This window comes from Diadema setosum, chromosome 3, assembly GCF_964275005.1.
Source record: "Diadema setosum chromosome 3, eeDiaSeto1, whole genome shotgun sequence".
Taxonomy (NCBI): Eukaryota; Metazoa; Echinodermata; class Echinoidea; order Diadematoida; family Diadematidae; genus Diadema; species Diadema setosum.
The window spans coordinates 3847578-3866334 of record NC_092687.1 but is presented as its reverse complement, the minus strand read 5'-3'; the positions used below and the strand labels follow the sequence as shown (position 1 = coordinate 3866334).

Here is an 18757-nt window from a genome sequence, read left to right as displayed (position 1 = left end):
TGAAAGGTATAAGGATATGCGAAAATGGTTGAATACGATTTTTGATGTTAGTCGGAATAATGATAATGAAACACCGAAAGGCCATGGCACCATTTCTTCAATTCATTCGCATGGTTATCATTCACTCTTTTATTGGATTACTTCCTCGTCTGTTTCATAAAGTAGACAAGGTGGGCGTGAAGTTTACTCTTTCGTTAAAAGGACGTGAAATTAATCATGGATAAAATAAGATACCCTGGCTCCTAAGGCTGAATCGGCGAGGACGACGAAAAAATCGCCTGTTATACCGACATCCACTAGCTCCAGAGTCTGAAGGTTTGGCATGGTACAGATACTCTTTGCGTAGGCGCGTGAAGCCGAAGCTGAGAGGGGAGGTCCTCCAGTGTGACTGATTGATTCCAGCTATGAAGCACAGTAGAATGGTAAAAATAATTCGAAATATCATAGTGAGACCTCGTAATATACGTGTAATCATTAATTAGTTTCATCCCAAAATATTTTGAATTGTAAAGATGTGAATGAGGAAGTCAGGCCCACCGCATCTATTTGCGCTTCTACGTCTTGGACTGGGACTTGAAACGTCAGTTTAAGGCAATACACATGGGCAGCAACCGTCCATTCGATCATTCCCAAAATCCAGAACGTCTTTTCCCTCTATTTTCACGTCGTCCTCAATCTGTGACGGCGGCTTTTTCACCACTCTTACTTCCCCGGTTTTTTTTTTTTTTTCCGCCTGGCTTCAGTCACTGGCTTCATCCACCCTTATTCTGGAAGAGTGCAGTGTGGGAAAGTTGAATATTTAGAGAAGTACACTAAATCCTAATCTTTAAACGTGAAAATGAAATTATTTTGTCCTCCTGCAGAATAATCCATCGAATGCCAGCACTTAGGTGACGCATCGCAAACAGGCGATGTTTGCAAAGTCCCAGGAACACAATTTCGTGCTGCAACAAGAACTTTTGGCATTTCTCCCTAGTCGCTACGACAAAAAAAAAAGTAGAATAAGTAGATAAGAATGCATTCATCATTATGTGCCACATGGAATATTGTCACCTTTATATCGTTTTGTCTTTCTTCCAAAATTCATTCAGTCTGCGAGGGGGGCGGGGGGGGGGAAGTGCCTGCCAAATGTCTGTCTGCTTAACTGCAGGTTGACTTTATGTTCTTGTGACTGGCAGTTACATAGGCCTGCTGAATAACGTTCACACCGTGAACATGTTTACGGTAAATAGAAAAGGGTTCTAACTGGCCAGACGCAATGAATGGACCGCAACCATTAGGCATCGCTCAAGAACGAGAACGGCTTCTTTGTCCATACAATCGGAATTTAATTTATTTTGGAACATTCACATTACCTCTAACCTCATTTGTAAATAACATTTTTTTTCAACTGAAATTCATAAGACAAGCACCCTTTCACTATCCGTTCAATCATAAATTTATAACAATATAGCCACGTCTTCACGAATATGCTGCGCTCGTTCATTCAAATTGATTTTTTGGTATCCAATTTAACATGCTCTGCAGTCAATTTAGCATATATGTTTGTTTTTTAGGTCTTTCCTTATTTTCTTTTATCATGATTTTTGTTTTGTAAGCATCATAGCACTCCAAAATGTTCGTATTCGTTTCAGAGACTTTGGCAACCTTTTTTTTTTCTTCAATGTGCTTACTGAGTCCGAGGAAGCACGTAGCCACATGTTATCTGGCCGTTATAAACGCTTAATTCCGAGTGGTTGACAAGTTCTAGGAATTCCAGTTTATGAACCTCATTTTTTAATTTTTTTTTCTCTGTCTTCTACAGATATACTTTTGTATCTATTGTGCTGTCATGACTATAAGAAGATAAGTTAATCTGCTGTACTGGTACAAGTAGGCCTACAATGACATGTACGAAAGAGAAGGGGCGTTTAATATATTTTGTTGTTTTTTGTTTTTTATTGTTCCATATTCCACATTTCAACAAATACATAAAACATAAACATCACAATACAAAAGCCTGGATGAATTGTCACGTACAGCTTATAAGACAATAAAACATGTGAAATATGAGGAATCTGCATAGAAGCATTGCTTGTAGGGTGTAGATTCCTAGATGCGGATGTGAGATTATTTCTTACTTGGGTATGTAATTAAAGGAATGACAATTTCTGAATTGGAGAAATATAAACGCCAAAAAGTAAAAAGAAAAAGAAAAAAGAAAACAATGAAAACAATGTCCGCGGCACAGACTTCTTGAGTGTTGCGTGATCACCCGAGCGAGGTACAAGTCAGATGCAGTGTACAATAGCAGAGATACCAAATGTGTAAAAAAGGAAGTTCAGGAGATAATACAGAAATCGCGAGCGAGGCACATGTTACGTAATCGATAATGTCAGTAATGTGAAGTATGAACAGAGAATATCGAGGAGGATTGAAGAATAGCTATAGATATGAATTCAGAAAAACTAGTTTAAGTTTATGTTTAAATGAATAAAGAGACTGAGATTGGATTATTTCTCTATCCAACTCATTCCAAAATTTAGGTCCTGTAGTGGTTATTGTTTTTAAAGCAGATACGGTTCGTACAGAAGAAAGATGAACATAATCTTTTTGTCTAGTAGGGTAAGAATGAACTTCAGTATTTTTGACAAACATCGAAGAAAACACATCAGGGAGACCACCTGAGTTTAATTGATACATAAATGACCCGATATTAAAATGATATAAATCCTGGATCTTAAGTGTTCTACTCGAAAAGAATAAGACATTAGTGTGTTCGAAAAATGTGGCGAAGTTAATTATCCGTATAGCTCTTTTCTGTATCAATAATAAAGAATTAAGTCTAGTTGTACAGCAGTTTCCCCATGCCAAGATTCCATAACCTATATAAGGCAAAAATAGAGTAGAATACAATGAATGCAGAACATGTTTAGGAAAAACTGTTTTAACTTATACATAACACCTACATTTTTGGATAATAATTTACGCAAAGAATCAACATGAACTTTCCATGTCAACTTACAATCAATATAGAGACCAAGAAATTTTATATATTCCACCTGGTTCAATTCTACGTCATTTACAACCAACTTACCCGGTAAAATATTGATTATATTGCTAAAAACCATAAATTTTGTCTTGGTCAAATTCAATGACAATTTATTAGCCTGAATCCACTTAGATACTGATTTTAATTCAGTATTTACGGTATTCAGTAGAACATGAGGGTTTCGATTTGAATAAAAAATACTGGTGTCATCGGCAAAAAGTAGAAAATAGAGCAGAGAGGACGAACTGCGAAAGTCATTCATATAAAGAATAAACAATAAAGGACCTAAAAGGGATCCTTGCGGTACCCCACAAGTTATAGGCTGTGAACTGGACACATGGCTATTCAAACTAACAAATTGAGTTCTTCCAGTAAGGTAACTTCTAAACCACTCCAAGGCCCTCCCACGAATCCCATAGTGTTGTAATTTGTGTAATAATATTTCATGGTTGATTGTGTCAAAGGCCTTGGAGTAGTCAAGAAAGATACCTACTGTATGACACTTGGCATCGATCGCTTTGATAATTTTCTCTATCATGAGTAAAATAGCATGAATTGTGGAATGCTTTTTACGAAATCCAAATTGATTTTCATCTTTTACATTACAGTCATTTCAGAATCGGAATACACGTGTGTACACAATCTTTTCAAGTAATTTAGAAAAAGAGGTTAATAACGATATTGGTCGATAATTTCCCATTTCGTCCTCTCGGCCCTTTTTATATATCGGGATAACTTTAGTGATTTTCATCCTAGTAGGCACTATACCGTTCAGCAATGACAAACTAAATATATGGGCGAGAGGTACAACAATCTCATGTATAACATATTTCAGAAGATAATTAGAAATTCCATCATAACCAGTACTTTTTTTGGCTTTAAGATTATTTACAATGTCAACAATTTCGGATTCTAATACAGGCATAAAAAACAAAGATTGATTATTGCGATGACTTAAATACGTAGAAAAAGGTATATCCGTTTCCGGAATAACATCAGCTATTCAAAATTAGATCCAACCTTCACAAAATATGAATCAAACGCTTCAGAGATTTCATTATCATCTCTTAACTCGATGTCATTTACACAAATATTATGGATATTCGATTTATTTCGTTTCTTCTGAAGAACATTATTAATAACTTTCCACGTGGATTTAATGTCCTTCTCATGGAGAAGAAACAGTGAAGAAAAATATTTCTTTTTTGCCTCACGCAAAACAGAAGTAAGAACATTACGATAACTAGTATATTTGCTTTTTGCAGCATCAGTTTTTTGAGACTTGAATATATAAAAAAGCTTATTTTTCTTATTGATAGACCTCAACAAAGATTTCGATATCCAGGGGGATCGTGGTATATTTTTATAATTTGATCTAAATTGTGATCTTATCGGAAAATGAAAAGAGAAAAGAGGAGCGATCAGATCAACAAACTTATCATATGCATCATTAGGTTCATTCACATTGAGAACCACTGACCAATCAATATTTAACAGGCTTTCCTTAAATCTTATAATATTTTGTTCAGACATAACACGAGCTGTAGAATTCATTTCCCAGTTTGCAGGCTTAAAGCGATTTAGTATAAATGGACTGAAAGCAAACACTGGGAAATGATCAGACATATCCGAAACTATTATACCTTGATCAGTTGGATAATGAATATTAGTGAATATATTATCAATAATTGTATACCCTGAATCAAATATTCTGGTAGGTTTAGTTATACACGGCGTAAAAGCATATGAAAACATAGTGTCCACAAAATCCTGGCAACAGGGCTTTTCGTGATACTGCAGTAAATCAAGATTGAAATCCCCCATTAAAAAACAATGTTTATTATGCAAAGACTCAGAATTCAATACGGAATTCAGTACATCAAAAAAATCTCACCAATCAAAATATTCTTTCCAGCTGGTACGTCGATTTCAGTAAATATGCGTTCAAAATCTTCAGTCATATGACATAAATTCTGAATCAAATCAAAATTGAATCCTTTCTGAACATAAAGAGCGACACCCCCTCCATGTTTATTTACTCTATTATTAAACACAAGAGAATATCCATCCAAATGAACTAGGGGAGATGACACGTCAGACAGCCACGTTTCGCACAAACCTATAACAGAAAAATCCATATTGTGTAAATTCAAAAATGTCTTCAGTTGATCAAGTTTCTTATACAAACTTCGTATATTGAAATGAAGAATAGAATAGTTCTTCTCCATCTTGAAAAAATCACGTGTACATATGTCCTGAGGGGAAATATAGTCGGAACCTCTACCTCGCAGTAATGTATCATTTTCATCATAAGACAAGTCAAATTCTGGAGTTTGTTTGTTTAACCTTTTTATAACATCGGAATCAGAGATCTCATTATCATCACCATAATAATGCATGCCCATACGACTGGTCATTAAGTCACTGCTCTCTCCATTAGTTACCATGATGTAGGAGTAAACCTTCGGATTTGAAAGACATTCATGATAGGTGAATCAGGGAAACAGAGCTGAATAAAGTACCTCGCCAGATGAAAGAAAAACGTGTGTGTGTAATTACATAACAAATGGCGTACATGGAATAACTCGCTCGGGTGACTCACGCATACCGCTAGGGATGATTGACCTTGTATATGCATAGCACTATATGCATTACAAACTGTGTCAAAAGGGTAAATGACATAGCTGAATTCACGGACATGTTTTGACAGGAACTGAAGCATTGATAGGAATGTGAACTTGAACATCGTTTCAAAAACGGCTACGAAACACAACAGTAAGTGCATACATATGTATGCATTGTACATTGAAAAAAAAAAAATCTATTCCACGACATTACTGAGTGAACCGGAGGTTGCGCCTGAACTAACACTACTTCTATACCTGTGACAAATATTTTTATCGACAGATTCTTCTCCCTGCTCATCTTGTAGGCCACTTTCGCTAGCTGACTGCGCTTGACTTTCAGGGCAGGTGGAAGGTCGGTTCTCACCGTCATCCGAGCCATGTCGCTTGTAGTGTTGGCGTTCTGCTTTCGAGGGGAGTCGAATGCTGCTAGAATGCGGTTGCGTTCAGCCATGTAGACAAACTTCGCGATAATTGGCGGGGGTCTGTCATCATCGGCACGCTGTTGTAGGCGATGTACATTGACGAGGCAGACAGCCTTAGCCTCCTCCGTGCTCAGGCCCAGGTATAAGAAGACATCGCTCACCACTTTGTCGACATTCGCGTTGGGCGTAGACTTTACTCCGTAGAAGAGAAGGTTTGATTTGCGTTGGTAGATTTCAGCGGCGACCATTTTGTTTTCTAGCTCCAGAATCTTGCGTCTAAGTCGTTCTTCCACTTCAGGGATGTGCTGCTTTTTAATGTTCAGAACACGATCAGAATTATCCTGAACTGCACTCTCAAGATCTTGAACTTTCTTGTTGAGGACAGTCAAATCAGAGTGCATTGATCCAACTTTGCACGGACTCTTTTTTTCCAAGTCCTGAAGTGACTTCATGATGTCTGCGAGTGTGAACGCATCCTTCTCACTGCTGACTGGCATACACGTATCGGCCGCAGGTTGCGCTGGTGTCTTGGGGCGTTGACTCTGCGTAGCCATTGCTTCTTGAGCTGTAGATTTTCGCCTCAGATTATACGATTTTTCCATGAGGACATGTCACTAAAAATAAGATTCTGGAGTTAGGACATGGACGAGAGCAGTAAGGTGAGGACGGAGCATGAGAAGAAAGTCGAATATGCTTGCTTGAAAAGCCAGAGAAATGGTGGTGGCGGAGCTCAAGAAATCACACGTCCTCCATGTTCACGGGTGTCATTCCGTATATAACAACCAACTCGAGTTATACAATGTAAAAAGTATGATACTTTTGCTGCTTAACAGTATATGGATGAAACAAAAAGTCACATAGAAAGACACGTTAAAATGTTCTCATCTTAAAAAAAAAAAATATTGAGTACCAGTTTTACGAATTCGAAAGCCACATGCACAAATTTGAACGCACAAGTTACAATTTTGACAGACAGACTGTGCGATAGCGAGGGTTTTTCTGAAAATTGAATGAACCTTCTATCAAACCGAAAAAAAAAACCCATTAATCTTTTCATCTAAATGATATCATGATATGTTGGGGGAGGGGTACTTTATGGCTACTGTACCAGACCCAGTACAGGATAAAATGACTGGTTTTTGTGATTTGGTCATCTGTTTTGCGTACTATACAGAAATATGCTTCCTTTGCAAATCGCTTTGGTGTTAGGGTTAGGTTTGGTATCTCTGTCAAGTACTTTTCCCATTGCAAAATAAATTAGCACGTTTGTATTTTCAGCTAAGTAGAGTCATATGGGAGGGGGACTATTCTGGGCTACTGTGTAGGGTACTTGATAGATATTATGAAGTACAGTACAGGTCACGTGTCACGCACTGACACGTCTTCAGTACATGCTGCGCCTGCGCAGTACGAAATAAAGACAGCTTCGGAAAGGTACTTTTTGGCGTGCACATGTGTTATTTTGTACCTATCTCTTACCTCAGTATCAACGCCTACATAACAGTACCTACTGTAGCGTAGCCTATATAGGACCTATAAACTTCCCCTAATCTGATTTATCACGGGACATCCGGCTGTACAAGCTAATGCTTTTACGCAGGCCCATCATATTGTTCGCATCATGACCACAGTTCAGTTCGCATGTATCTGCCCCCCCCCCCACTAGTGAAGCGGCATAGCTTAAAAAATTAGAGGAATTGTGCATTTTATGATAAAAGCACCAAATTTCGCACACATGTTGACAATGACATTTGAAATAAATTCGGATATTGGGCCATCGTGAATAGCGCCCCCAGCGGCCATGGTAGCCATTTTTTCCAAAATGGCTGCCATAAATGCCATTTTTTGTTAAAAATTTACAAATTTCAGAAGGGAGAACAATAAGATTTTGCAAACGTGTGGGAAATAACATTCAAAATAAATTTAGAAATTCCAAAATGGCTGCCATTGTCATAATCATTTTGTTTGACAAAATGGTAATTTCAGAAAGAAAAGTCGACAAATGTGTACATAAATTGAAAATCATGTTTGAAATCAAGCAATATATCTTGATTGCATTAACTCTAGAAATTGTTCGTTCGCAAATTTTTAAGAAGAAAAAAATTGCTTATAATAGTAATTGCAACCATTTTCCAAAATAGCTGTCATAGATGCCACTTTTCTTTTATGAAGATGTCCTAATGCCGGAAGAAGACAATAAACATTTTTTGCTCAAGTTGACAATTACATAAAAAGAAGTTTAGACATTGAGCCATCATAAGCTGAGTTCTCAATGGCTATTTCAGCTATTTGTCAAAATGGCTTCAATACCCTCTTCTTCTTTTTTTTTGTCTTGAAAATGTGCTTAACTTCAGAAGGAGAAGACAGTAGAATACTCACAGACATTCTATAATCTGAAATATGATGTTAAAGAAATCAACTGAGGAACAACTAAAATAAACAAGGCAAATGCTTAACGATTATATCTCACCAATGATGAATGCATATCTTAGGTGGCAAGCATGAAAATTTTCCGAAAAAGAGTAATATAAATATCCAGGGATACTGGCGCCATTCATTAACTTTGACAGAAACACCATATCGTTGAATATATGGATAATTATGACGTGTATCTATTCTAAAATGTAACTTCCTAAATATTCTTAAGACAGATACGAAAAAAATGGCCTTTCATTTTGCGAAAAAAAAAAAGTTAATTTACTTGTTATGCTTCCATAAAAACAGGCATTTGATATCCATATACTGTTAGCCGTCACACGCGAAATACTGCAATTAGAACTAAACTGAAAACATGAATTTAGAACTAACTCATCAATGAAACTTTTTTTTTTAATTTAAATTTCTTTTAACACCACATTGCATTAGATATTATGGCTGTTTAGCAGTAGTCTATTGCTTTCTTCTTCTGGAATAAGCTAATAAAAAAGAGTATGTGGAAGCCATTTTGACAAAGAGCTGCCATAGCCCTTGAGGACTATGTTTAAATGGATGCTCAATATCTTCATTTCAAATTTAAATTCGAACCTGAGTTCATTTGAATGTCTTTTGTCAATTTGCACAAGAAATTGAATTGTCTTCTTCTGGCATTATCATATTTTCAAGAAATAAATAGCAACTATAGTGGCCATTTGGAAAATGGTGGTCATGGTCGTGGATGGTGCCATTTGTAATGACCTCATATATTATTTTCTTTTGAATATGACTTTCAACATATGTACAAATTTTATTGATTTTATCTCTGAAATGAGCAATTCATAAAAAAAGAAGGAAAAAAAGAAGCGGACATCTATAGTGGTAAGCATGGCCCTTGAGGGCGCCTTCTAAGAAGACCTTATACTTAAATTTATTTGTGAGCATAATTTTCAACTTGTTTACAAAGTCTTATTGACCTTTCCTTCTAACATCAGCAAATTTTTGCAAAAGAAAAAAAAAAGGAGGGGGCATCCATGGCCGCTGTTTTGAAACTTGGCTGCTACAATGGCTGTTGAGGGTGCACTTTTGGATGACCTATTATCAAATTCAGTTTGAATGTAATTTTCCACCTTTGTGGATTTTCTGATGTCTGCAACACTTTACGAAAAAAAAAAACATTCATGGTGGCCATTTTGAAAAATCGCTGGAATGGCCATTGAGGGGGCAATTTGCAATGGCCCAATATGTTTACTTTTGAATGTAATTTCCAAACTGTTTGCAAAATCTCGTTGGCTTTCCCTTCTGATTTTAGTAAATCTTGTCGAAAATATAGCATTTATGGCGGCCATTTTGAAAAAATGGCTGTCATGACCGTTAAGGGCGCAATTTCCGATAACCTTATATCCAGATTTATTTTAAATGTCATTTCCCATTTTTTTTCCTTTTGAAATTAGCATTTCTTTTTAAATGAAAAAGAGTCACTTATGGTGCCCATTAAAACAAATGGCTGCCAAAGACAACGAGAGCGCAATTTTCAATTGCCCAATATCTGGATTTATTTTGGATCTAATTTCCCGCTTGTTTGACAAAAAAATGGCTTTCCCTTCTGAAATTTGTAATTATTAACAAAAAACGCATTTAAGGCGGCCATTTTGAAAAAAATGGCTACCATGGCCGTTGAGGGCGCAATTTCCGATGGCCCAATATCTAGATTTATTTTGAATGTAATTAACATTCATGGGCAAAATCTTATTAATTTTTCCCTTCTGAAATTTGCAAAATCATCGAAAAAGTGGCACATTAGACAGCCATCTAGAAAAATGGGTGTTATGGACGTTGAGGGCGCAATTAACAATGGCCAAATATCTAAATTTATTTTGAATGTAATTTTCCACTTGCTTGCAAAATCTTACTGGCTTTCTCTTCTGAAACTAGCAAATTTTTCGAAAAAATGACATTTATGGTGGCCATTTTGAAAAAAAAATGGCTGCAATGGCCGTTGAGGGCGCTATTTCCGATGGCCCGTTTTCTAGATTTAATTTGAATGTAATTTTCCATTTGTAACCAAAATCTTATTGACTTTTCTCTCCTAAAATTTGCAAATTTTACAAAAACATGGCATTTATGGCAACCATTTTGAAAAATGGCTGCCATGGACCTTGAGGGCGCTATTTACGATGGCCCAATATCTGAATTTAATCTGAACGTGATTGTCAACCTGTGTGCGAATTTTGGTGCTTTTATCACAAAATGCACAATTGTTCGGCTATGCCGCTCCACTACACGGAAAAAAGCAGTAACTGACATTTTTACGAATTTTACTTTTTGCAAAAATGAATAGTTTACCCTTTGCTCTTTAATGTGAATAGGTAAGTTTTGCACACACAAAAAAAAAAAATTGAAAGTGACCAAATATGCACTTTTTCACTTTTGCAAAAAGCAATAACTGTATCCAGTTGATTCAGCTTTGCAAGTTTCCCCACGGAAAAAAGCAGTAACTAACAAAACCTACGGAAGAAAGCAGAAACTAACAATTTAGTCTACTCATTCACACTCTGTAGTCCTTCCTGTATATTTTTTCCTAATACCTTAAAAAAAATTCTATCAATTTTTAAAGCAATATAAACAGCAGTTTCTTCTATGATTTAGGGAGTAGATTTGATTTGATTTGATTTGATTTATTTCTGCTTAATTCCGTTACATCAGATAGGATCATGTACATGTCATTTATAACAAACAGTATATCGACACATAGTTTTTAGTACATTCACTTTTAGTACATTCACTGCTCAGATCCATAAATATACCAATTACATGTTAGATATAAAAAGATTGTTTCACCAGTAACTTGACTCTGCACGCAGGGAATCATAATAATGACAAGTTGTAGAAAATGTTTCTTTCTGGAGACTAGCAAAGCTGGCAGACTGAGCGCGCTCAGAGTGCAGAATATGCGTGCTGCATGCGCATAAATTTTGCAGCACTACTGTACGCTTACATTCCTAGAAGTGACAAGACCTAGTCTAGGTCTAACGTTAGGTCCTAGATCTTATAGATCTAGACTAACCAGAAAGTAGAAGAACTTTATAAGCTGGTGGTGAACAATTCTCCTCACTATGGTCATGTGACATGTGCAGTTACGCTTTTTTTCCAAGGGGAAAACAGCAGATAACATGTAAAAAATAACGGAAACATAATTTTTTTTCCTAGGTATTGCTAGACAACTAGGTATAGTGCATAATAATACCACAAAATTATTTTTGCATGTTTCTGTGTTTTTAAAGAATCTGCAAAAAAACACAAAATAGCATTTATCTCAGCTCAGCAGATATGCAGTTACTACTTTCCCTCGTGGGGGCCAGGTATACAGACCTTGTGTTTATACCAAATCAAACTTTTTTGGCCACATCCTAATGCATAGAAATTTATTAATGCAATCATTGATTTATTTAGATAGGTGAACAAGGCAGTCATCTTTAAGTGAGCACTGTTACAAATATCACATATTGCTAATAAAGTCACATATTACGACAAAAAAAAATGTGAATGAATATGTGGAAACATAAAAATACGATATCTACACAGATGAAAAAGTGATGCAAAGATGAAAGATTAGAGCAGTAAGAAGCTATCAAAGGCAAGGTCGAATATCAAAATCTAAACCTTTGTCTCGAAAACTTTAATAGACAAATTAGATAAGTAAATCTAAACTCAGCTCTTTATCATGACGACGTGCAAATGACAGTTAATATACATTTGTTTCTGCTGTTTACTGTATCACTTTGGTTCTTACTGCTAAATGTTTAGTGCAATTTCTTGTTAGAAACCTGAAGGTTGTTGAACCGGGAACAAGCAAAATTGGAAAAATGTACGTTTTTGCGTGTTCTGTTCTAGTTATGGAAATGAACAATTGGCAGGAGAGAATATATGGTTTCCTATGGGACTTGATGCCTAGTAGCCATCGGGCATCAATAAGAGGGAGCTAATCCATTTAGGACTTTATCTTTATACGGAAATGCAGTACTGATATTTGATGCATTCTTTTACACTTTCTTAATGATACTAAATTTTTCAAATAAGTCGGCTGGTTGTTTGCATCATAAAATGCATCAGTTAAGCTTGGAAATTAATGTTTCCACATTACTTATTTCCATTATAAATGCAAATTGGATGACTTTGATTATACAGCCTCAATACATCCTCCAATATTTCACTTTTTCCCTTTTTCTTCACAAATGTTTCTATCGAGCTGCTTATTTGTCTGGGATGAGATAGTTAAGGGGTTTTATTTCATTTCATATAAATTTCCACGAAATATGCAAATGAAGGATTATTAGCATAGATACAGGGCGTCCTTTTGATATAAAAATCCATTTGCCCAAGGGAGGGGGGTATTGTACTACAAAACGCAGCGATCATGTAATATAAGTGCCATTTCAATCGAATAGAGAAAAACAAAATTTGTTTGTGATAAAAGCATTCTCACATAGACAGGTAAATTGCTGAAGAAACTGAAGAAACATATCACACGTTTTAATTGTTCTTTTTTATTTACAGCTTTTATCTCAAATACATCAAATTGACATAATGGGTACAGTTATAGAAATTCAAATTCAAATTCTTCAAATACAGCATGAGATACCTGTATCTTTGATGCTGATGATTTAACAGCGGAAAAGAAACCATCTGTGAGGTTAACGCCGTGGAGTTCCAACACCCGAAGGTTTGGCGTTTTGAAGATCATCTCAGTGAAGGCCATTGATGCTTCACCCCAATCTGCAGATCCTTTTGTTGTAGTTACTGATAGCTAAACAGCATCACAATTATCATTGTGTAAAAAAAAAAAAAACAAATCAAAAACTAGGAAAACAATTTCATAGAACGAAATTATCGCTTTTCTCTTATACACAATTAACCGAACGTAAAAAAGTGACCTGAACAGTAACATATAGTGACATAAAAGCTCTCAAAAATAAAATGCACCTTCATCATTTAAATATCTTCATTTTTAGTGAAAATGCATATTTGGAAAACGAATTGTAGACTTTGGTGTACTGTTCTTGTAATTGCAATTTTGTCAGCTATCTGCCAACGACATAGATAAACGATACTTTTATATAGAATATATATGTGACCTTGCACCGCAAACCAAACAAAAAGTCGCACCCCTTGATTTTAAGTGAGGACTCAAAAAAGATGAAGTGGTTCAACCAAGTCAATCTTGAGTTTTTCATATTTTTCTGAAAGAGCTAACCTTCTTGTACATTACTCTTCAGTTTGGTATCTTAACATGAATGGGAAAGTGTGTTTTTAGCAGTTTTTCTATAATACTTTTCTGGGAAGAATAGAATGAGCAGGACTGGTGTGACTTAGAGGCCGCTTTTCATGTGTTCAAATTCTTTGCACACTCTTGACTTTCAAGTCTAATAACTTTTGAAAGGATGACGCTACTGCTTTAAAAGTTAGCATTAGTCATTTGCAGAATGTGTGAATAGAACATGCCTAGTTTCAGTTTAATCTGATAATCCCTTCATTGTTGCTGCTCCAGTGAATTACATCCTGTGTTTTGTCCCTTTCATGGCAAAGCTATCACAGCTAGGTGAAGTTTAAGCGCTTGAATAGACCGTGTACTTCAGAGCCTCTTTTCTCAGTTCACACTTTTCCAGAGTGTGTGCTTTCTTTCCAGTATTTAGGTAGGTTAGCGGAGTCTATTTGAATTGATTTATACATTATTTTAAAGCTTAGAGTCTGCCCTAGCATCTGCCCTTAACTAAAAATCCATGTCTGGCGACTTTTTTGTTGTTGTTGTTGTGTGGTGCAGGGTCACATACACGAAACGAAAAGTTACTTTCCAAAAGGTGCTAAGTCTACTTTTAATAGTGAGTTTTTTTTTTTTTTTTCACATGGTTCTTTGTGTTTTCATGCAAGGATTTTGTGGCCCTTAAAAGTACCCCATCACAAGATAAAGAAACTGTGCCTTTGAAAGGTCAACATGTCTTGGTTGGCTTGTTATGATGAAGTAGTCATCACAATCCTTGCACAGCTACATGCAGCACCAACTCTATGAAGCCCATTTTCTTCAATCCCCTGTTCCATTTCCCTTGTTCAGCGTGTGAACATTATCTCATTCTCTCTTTTTTCTTTTTTTTCCCTTCCATTCTTTTCATCTATTATGGCAAGTTGTGTCATGTTGTTGTGTGTCTCCTGTTTTGTCCCCTTCTGTCGTATATCATATTTGAGACAAATGTTTGAAAATAAGTAATTCATATGTTTTATGAGTGGTTCACAATATAGAAGCTTTGCTTTTTAGTGGACCTCTCAATTCCTTTTTTTTTTTAAATGAAGCATGACTTTGCATCATATTTTGCCAGTATGCGCTCTTATGTTTATCGGTATCATTTATCTATTGTGAAGGCAAATGTTTCTGTTTATGACGTAATTCCTGGTTTATCTTGTGTTATGTTTTGTTGGAAAAAAAGAAGAATAAAATAAATGAGCTAAATTGAATATAATTGAATTATTAATTAATATATTAGCTCATTTTGATGACTTAGCACTTTGGGGAACAAAACTTTTACCACGATTATTTAAAGCAAATGAATGTTGCTTCAGTTATTATTTTCGTCAATTTGTGTATATTTCTTGAATAATTTGTTCTCTCTATGAATTCTCACTTTTCCTCCATCTCTCCAAGGAAACTATATGCACAATATTGCCATTTTACAGTCAAATATCAAGTAATAGTAGTATTTGGGTAGCCTGCAAAAGCTAAATAGACAGAATTATCCAGCCTGGATTGACTCTTGGATGAAAGTGCGGTCAAGCGAATGCACGGGTTTTTGATTTGATCGTGCTGGATTTATATACCACCCTTTGAAACAAAAGAGAACATGATTTCTCGCCTTTTTGAACAAAACTCATTGTCGTTGCCTGATTTCGCCATTTTCTCAAAAGAATTTCATTGTTTTGAAGAGTTTATAGTGTGGGATCGCTAAAAATGAATACAATTCTGTCAACATATGTGACATATATGTGACATGACATATGCTCCGCCTACAATTGCTCCGAAAATTGCGACAAATGCTCCCCGACAAATCCTCCGCGACATTTGTTCCACCGAAAATTGCTCCTCCGACATATGCTCCGCCGACAATTGCCCCGCCGCCATTTTCTTCGAAGATACATCTGATCCATCGACAATTACTCCGCCCACATTTTCTTAGAACATACGAAATATGCTCCGCCGCCAAGTGCACTAAATCTGCTGACGATTGAATTCTCAGGTTTATTTGATATCATAATGTTTAAAGAGTTTGTTCACAAAAACCGATAAGTCCATTTTTGAAGATTTTGAAGTACGGTCTCTGTCATAAAGTACAAAATAATACCTTTTTAAATGATATATTGGTCACTACATATAAAGGTACATTTTTGAAGTTATGGTCAAAAGAAGCAAACATTTTCTTATTATTCTCTTTATTTTTCTTGACCTTTAATCGCAAATATCTCCATTTGGCAAATATGGACTTATCGGTTTTTGCGACCAAACTCTTCGTTTGTTTATCATAAATTAAGTGTGAAACTAAGATTGGCTGGCGACATCTAGATATCATCCAAAAAATATCTGTTACACAATTGTTGTTTCATTCCGTGGTCAACAATTTAAAAGAGATGTAATTGGGTGCAGTCCAGTAAGTCGAACGTTTAACTGATAATTATAGTATTCGAAAATGATAACCATAGTTACTGGTTTAATTAATTATCAAGGCAAAGGCACGACAGGGTTGTTAAATTCGATTCCGAGATTTAGAATTTCGTTCCGTCTATAATTCTATCCAATCTGAAATTCTACTGTTATGAAGAGACGGTGATTGGAATATAATGGGCGTAAGAAATTCTTCTTTTTAAAGTTATATTTATCTACATGACTCACTAGAAATTGTTCCGCATGAGTACCAGTATTTTGCTACAGCTTAATTTTGCATTGTTAACCAAATTCCCAAGAATTGCTTGCATTAGCCATTTTGCTGCAGCTCACATACAGAGAGAGTTCATGAAGGGGTCGCTCTTATTAGCCCAAGAGCATTAGGTCATAAAAGGCCTAAACCTGGGCATTTTTGGTAACCAGCTGATTTTTTTTTTTTTTCAGGATAGGTCCAAAAAAATCTCTAGAATAACATACTAAAAGTCTTCATAAATCCTCTTTGAGCGTTTTCCGCAATCCACGATGGCGTCCAAAATGGCCGCAATTTCCAGAAATTCTTATAACTTTTCAACCACAGAACCAAAGTACAAAAGTTAAATGTCTAAATATATGTTTTGAAGCATGAAGAACTCAATAAACCATATAAAATCAAGAATTTTTGATGCACGCAAGTACGATAATCCACATGGCGTCCAAAATGGACTCCATATTTGGAAATTCTTATAACTTTCCAGCCGGGTAATCCAAATACAAAATTTTAAAGTCTAAATATATGTTTTGTAGGATGAAGAACCCAATAGAATACATATTAAGAGATGTTGACGGACACAAGTACCGTAATCCAAGATGGTATCCAAAATGGCCGCCATTTTCTGAAATATTTATAACTTTTCAACTAGGCAACCCAATACAAAATTTAAGTGTCTATGTTTCGACACATAAAGAACTCAATGAAATACATATCAAGAGATGTTGACGAACGCATGTCCCGATTAAACCGCTCGAGCTCTTCGCAAAATGACAGGCATTTTATCCAAGTTTGCGTGTTATTGTGCAGGAGCAATGCATTTCTCACTGCATGGATGAGATTCTGTCAATGGAAGTGGTTAACTCATCAGGCCAGCCTGCACTACTGCAGATTTGTGTTTTATGGTTACTTCTAACGTTTTATGGTTCATAACCTTTAACATGGCCGTGTTGTCGATATTTGGTCCTTCCCATTAAGGCGAAACCATTATCTATTTTACTATCTTCATATCCAAGACATGGTTTGCCACTGGGAGCTATGTGTTGAATATGAACAGAGAAAAATGAATTGTGTGGGTTGGCCTCTGTGGGAGCGACCAAGTTTTCGGACAATAGGCCATGTTAAAGGTTATGGATCGTAAAATGTTAGGGAAAAAAACCTAAACACAAAACCTAAACACAAACCTGCATTCGTAAAGGCTGGCCTATTTAGCAACATTCATTGACAGATCTCATCCATGCAAAGAGACATTAATTGTTCCTTCACAATAACACGCAAACTTGGAAAAAGTACAATTTGTCATTGTTGTCTTTAAAGTCCATGTGCTCGGTCATGCATGACAATTGTCAACATAATTAGGTATCAATGGAAAGAAGGAGAATTCTTCTTTCCTTACAACTAACATTGTGCTCTTCATAACTGACAATTAAGAAATGACAGCCCTCCAAAGTTGGATTTTTTTTGATACGCTCTGTATCAAAAAGTGCAAGTAGAATAAAGAATAAAGACTAGTATATCCAAGGCAATGAGCTAGTAGAGGATGTAGGGGGGGGGGATCCCTTTCGACTGGAGGGAGTTTTGCATTTCTATGATCATTAACCGCCCTAGTGCACCTTTGGTGTTATCTTGATTGTCCATCCTCAAAGAGTAGATAAATTATAATCTGATTGTCCATCCTCAAAGAGTAGATAAATTATAATCTCAGTATCCCCATCGCCTACAACTTCAGGGAGCTTTCATACCTGAATTGAAATGAAAATAATTGTATAATTTACACACATTTTTTAATGGAACATTTGGGAATTGTTAATCAAAGGGGTGTTTGATTTATACTGGGGAAGTGAGCGGTGGAAGGGTTTTGTAGGAAGGGCAAATTCCCCTTACTTTTGCATTTTGTAAGTGAAAGATCTAGCGCACACTTTTTGATGACATATATTCGGAAATTTGTTAATCTCAAAAGTGTATAAAGTCTATGGAAAGGGGCCGAGCGAGGGACGTTTTGATTTTTTTATGATTGCAATTCAATGACAAAGTGCACATACTTTAGGATGAATATTTGGAAAATAATGATTGTACAGGCCACCCCATTCCAAAAAGGGGAGTGGGATGCATCCAAGCGAACCTATACCCGTGCTGTGCACATTTAAGGGAAAGATTCCACTGGACTTCTGAGTTGTTGAATCTCGAACATTATGTTGAATATCTCTGTCTGTTTAATAAACAAACGGCGGCCAGTTTGGGCAACATTTGGTTTTCGCCAAGAACTCATGTGGTTTTATTTGTACTTACGTGCTTCATGATCACTGAATAAGT

At 36.0% G+C, this 18757-nt stretch overlaps 1 protein-coding gene across 1 annotated transcript in view; it reads right to left on the bottom strand.

The window, feature by feature from the left end:
- Positions 1 to 18757, bottom strand: part of LOC140226673 (uncharacterized) — a 125391-nt gene that overhangs the window by 16528 nt on the left and 90106 nt on the right. Inside the window, exons 10-11 of the mRNA XM_072307113.1 lie at positions 13135 to 13222; positions 235 to 402 (exon numbers count right to left, since the gene is read on the bottom strand). Coding sequence (XP_072163214.1) covers positions 235 to 402; positions 13135 to 13222 — 256 coding nt within the window. The remainder of the gene's footprint in view (positions 1 to 234; positions 403 to 13134; positions 13223 to 18757) is intronic.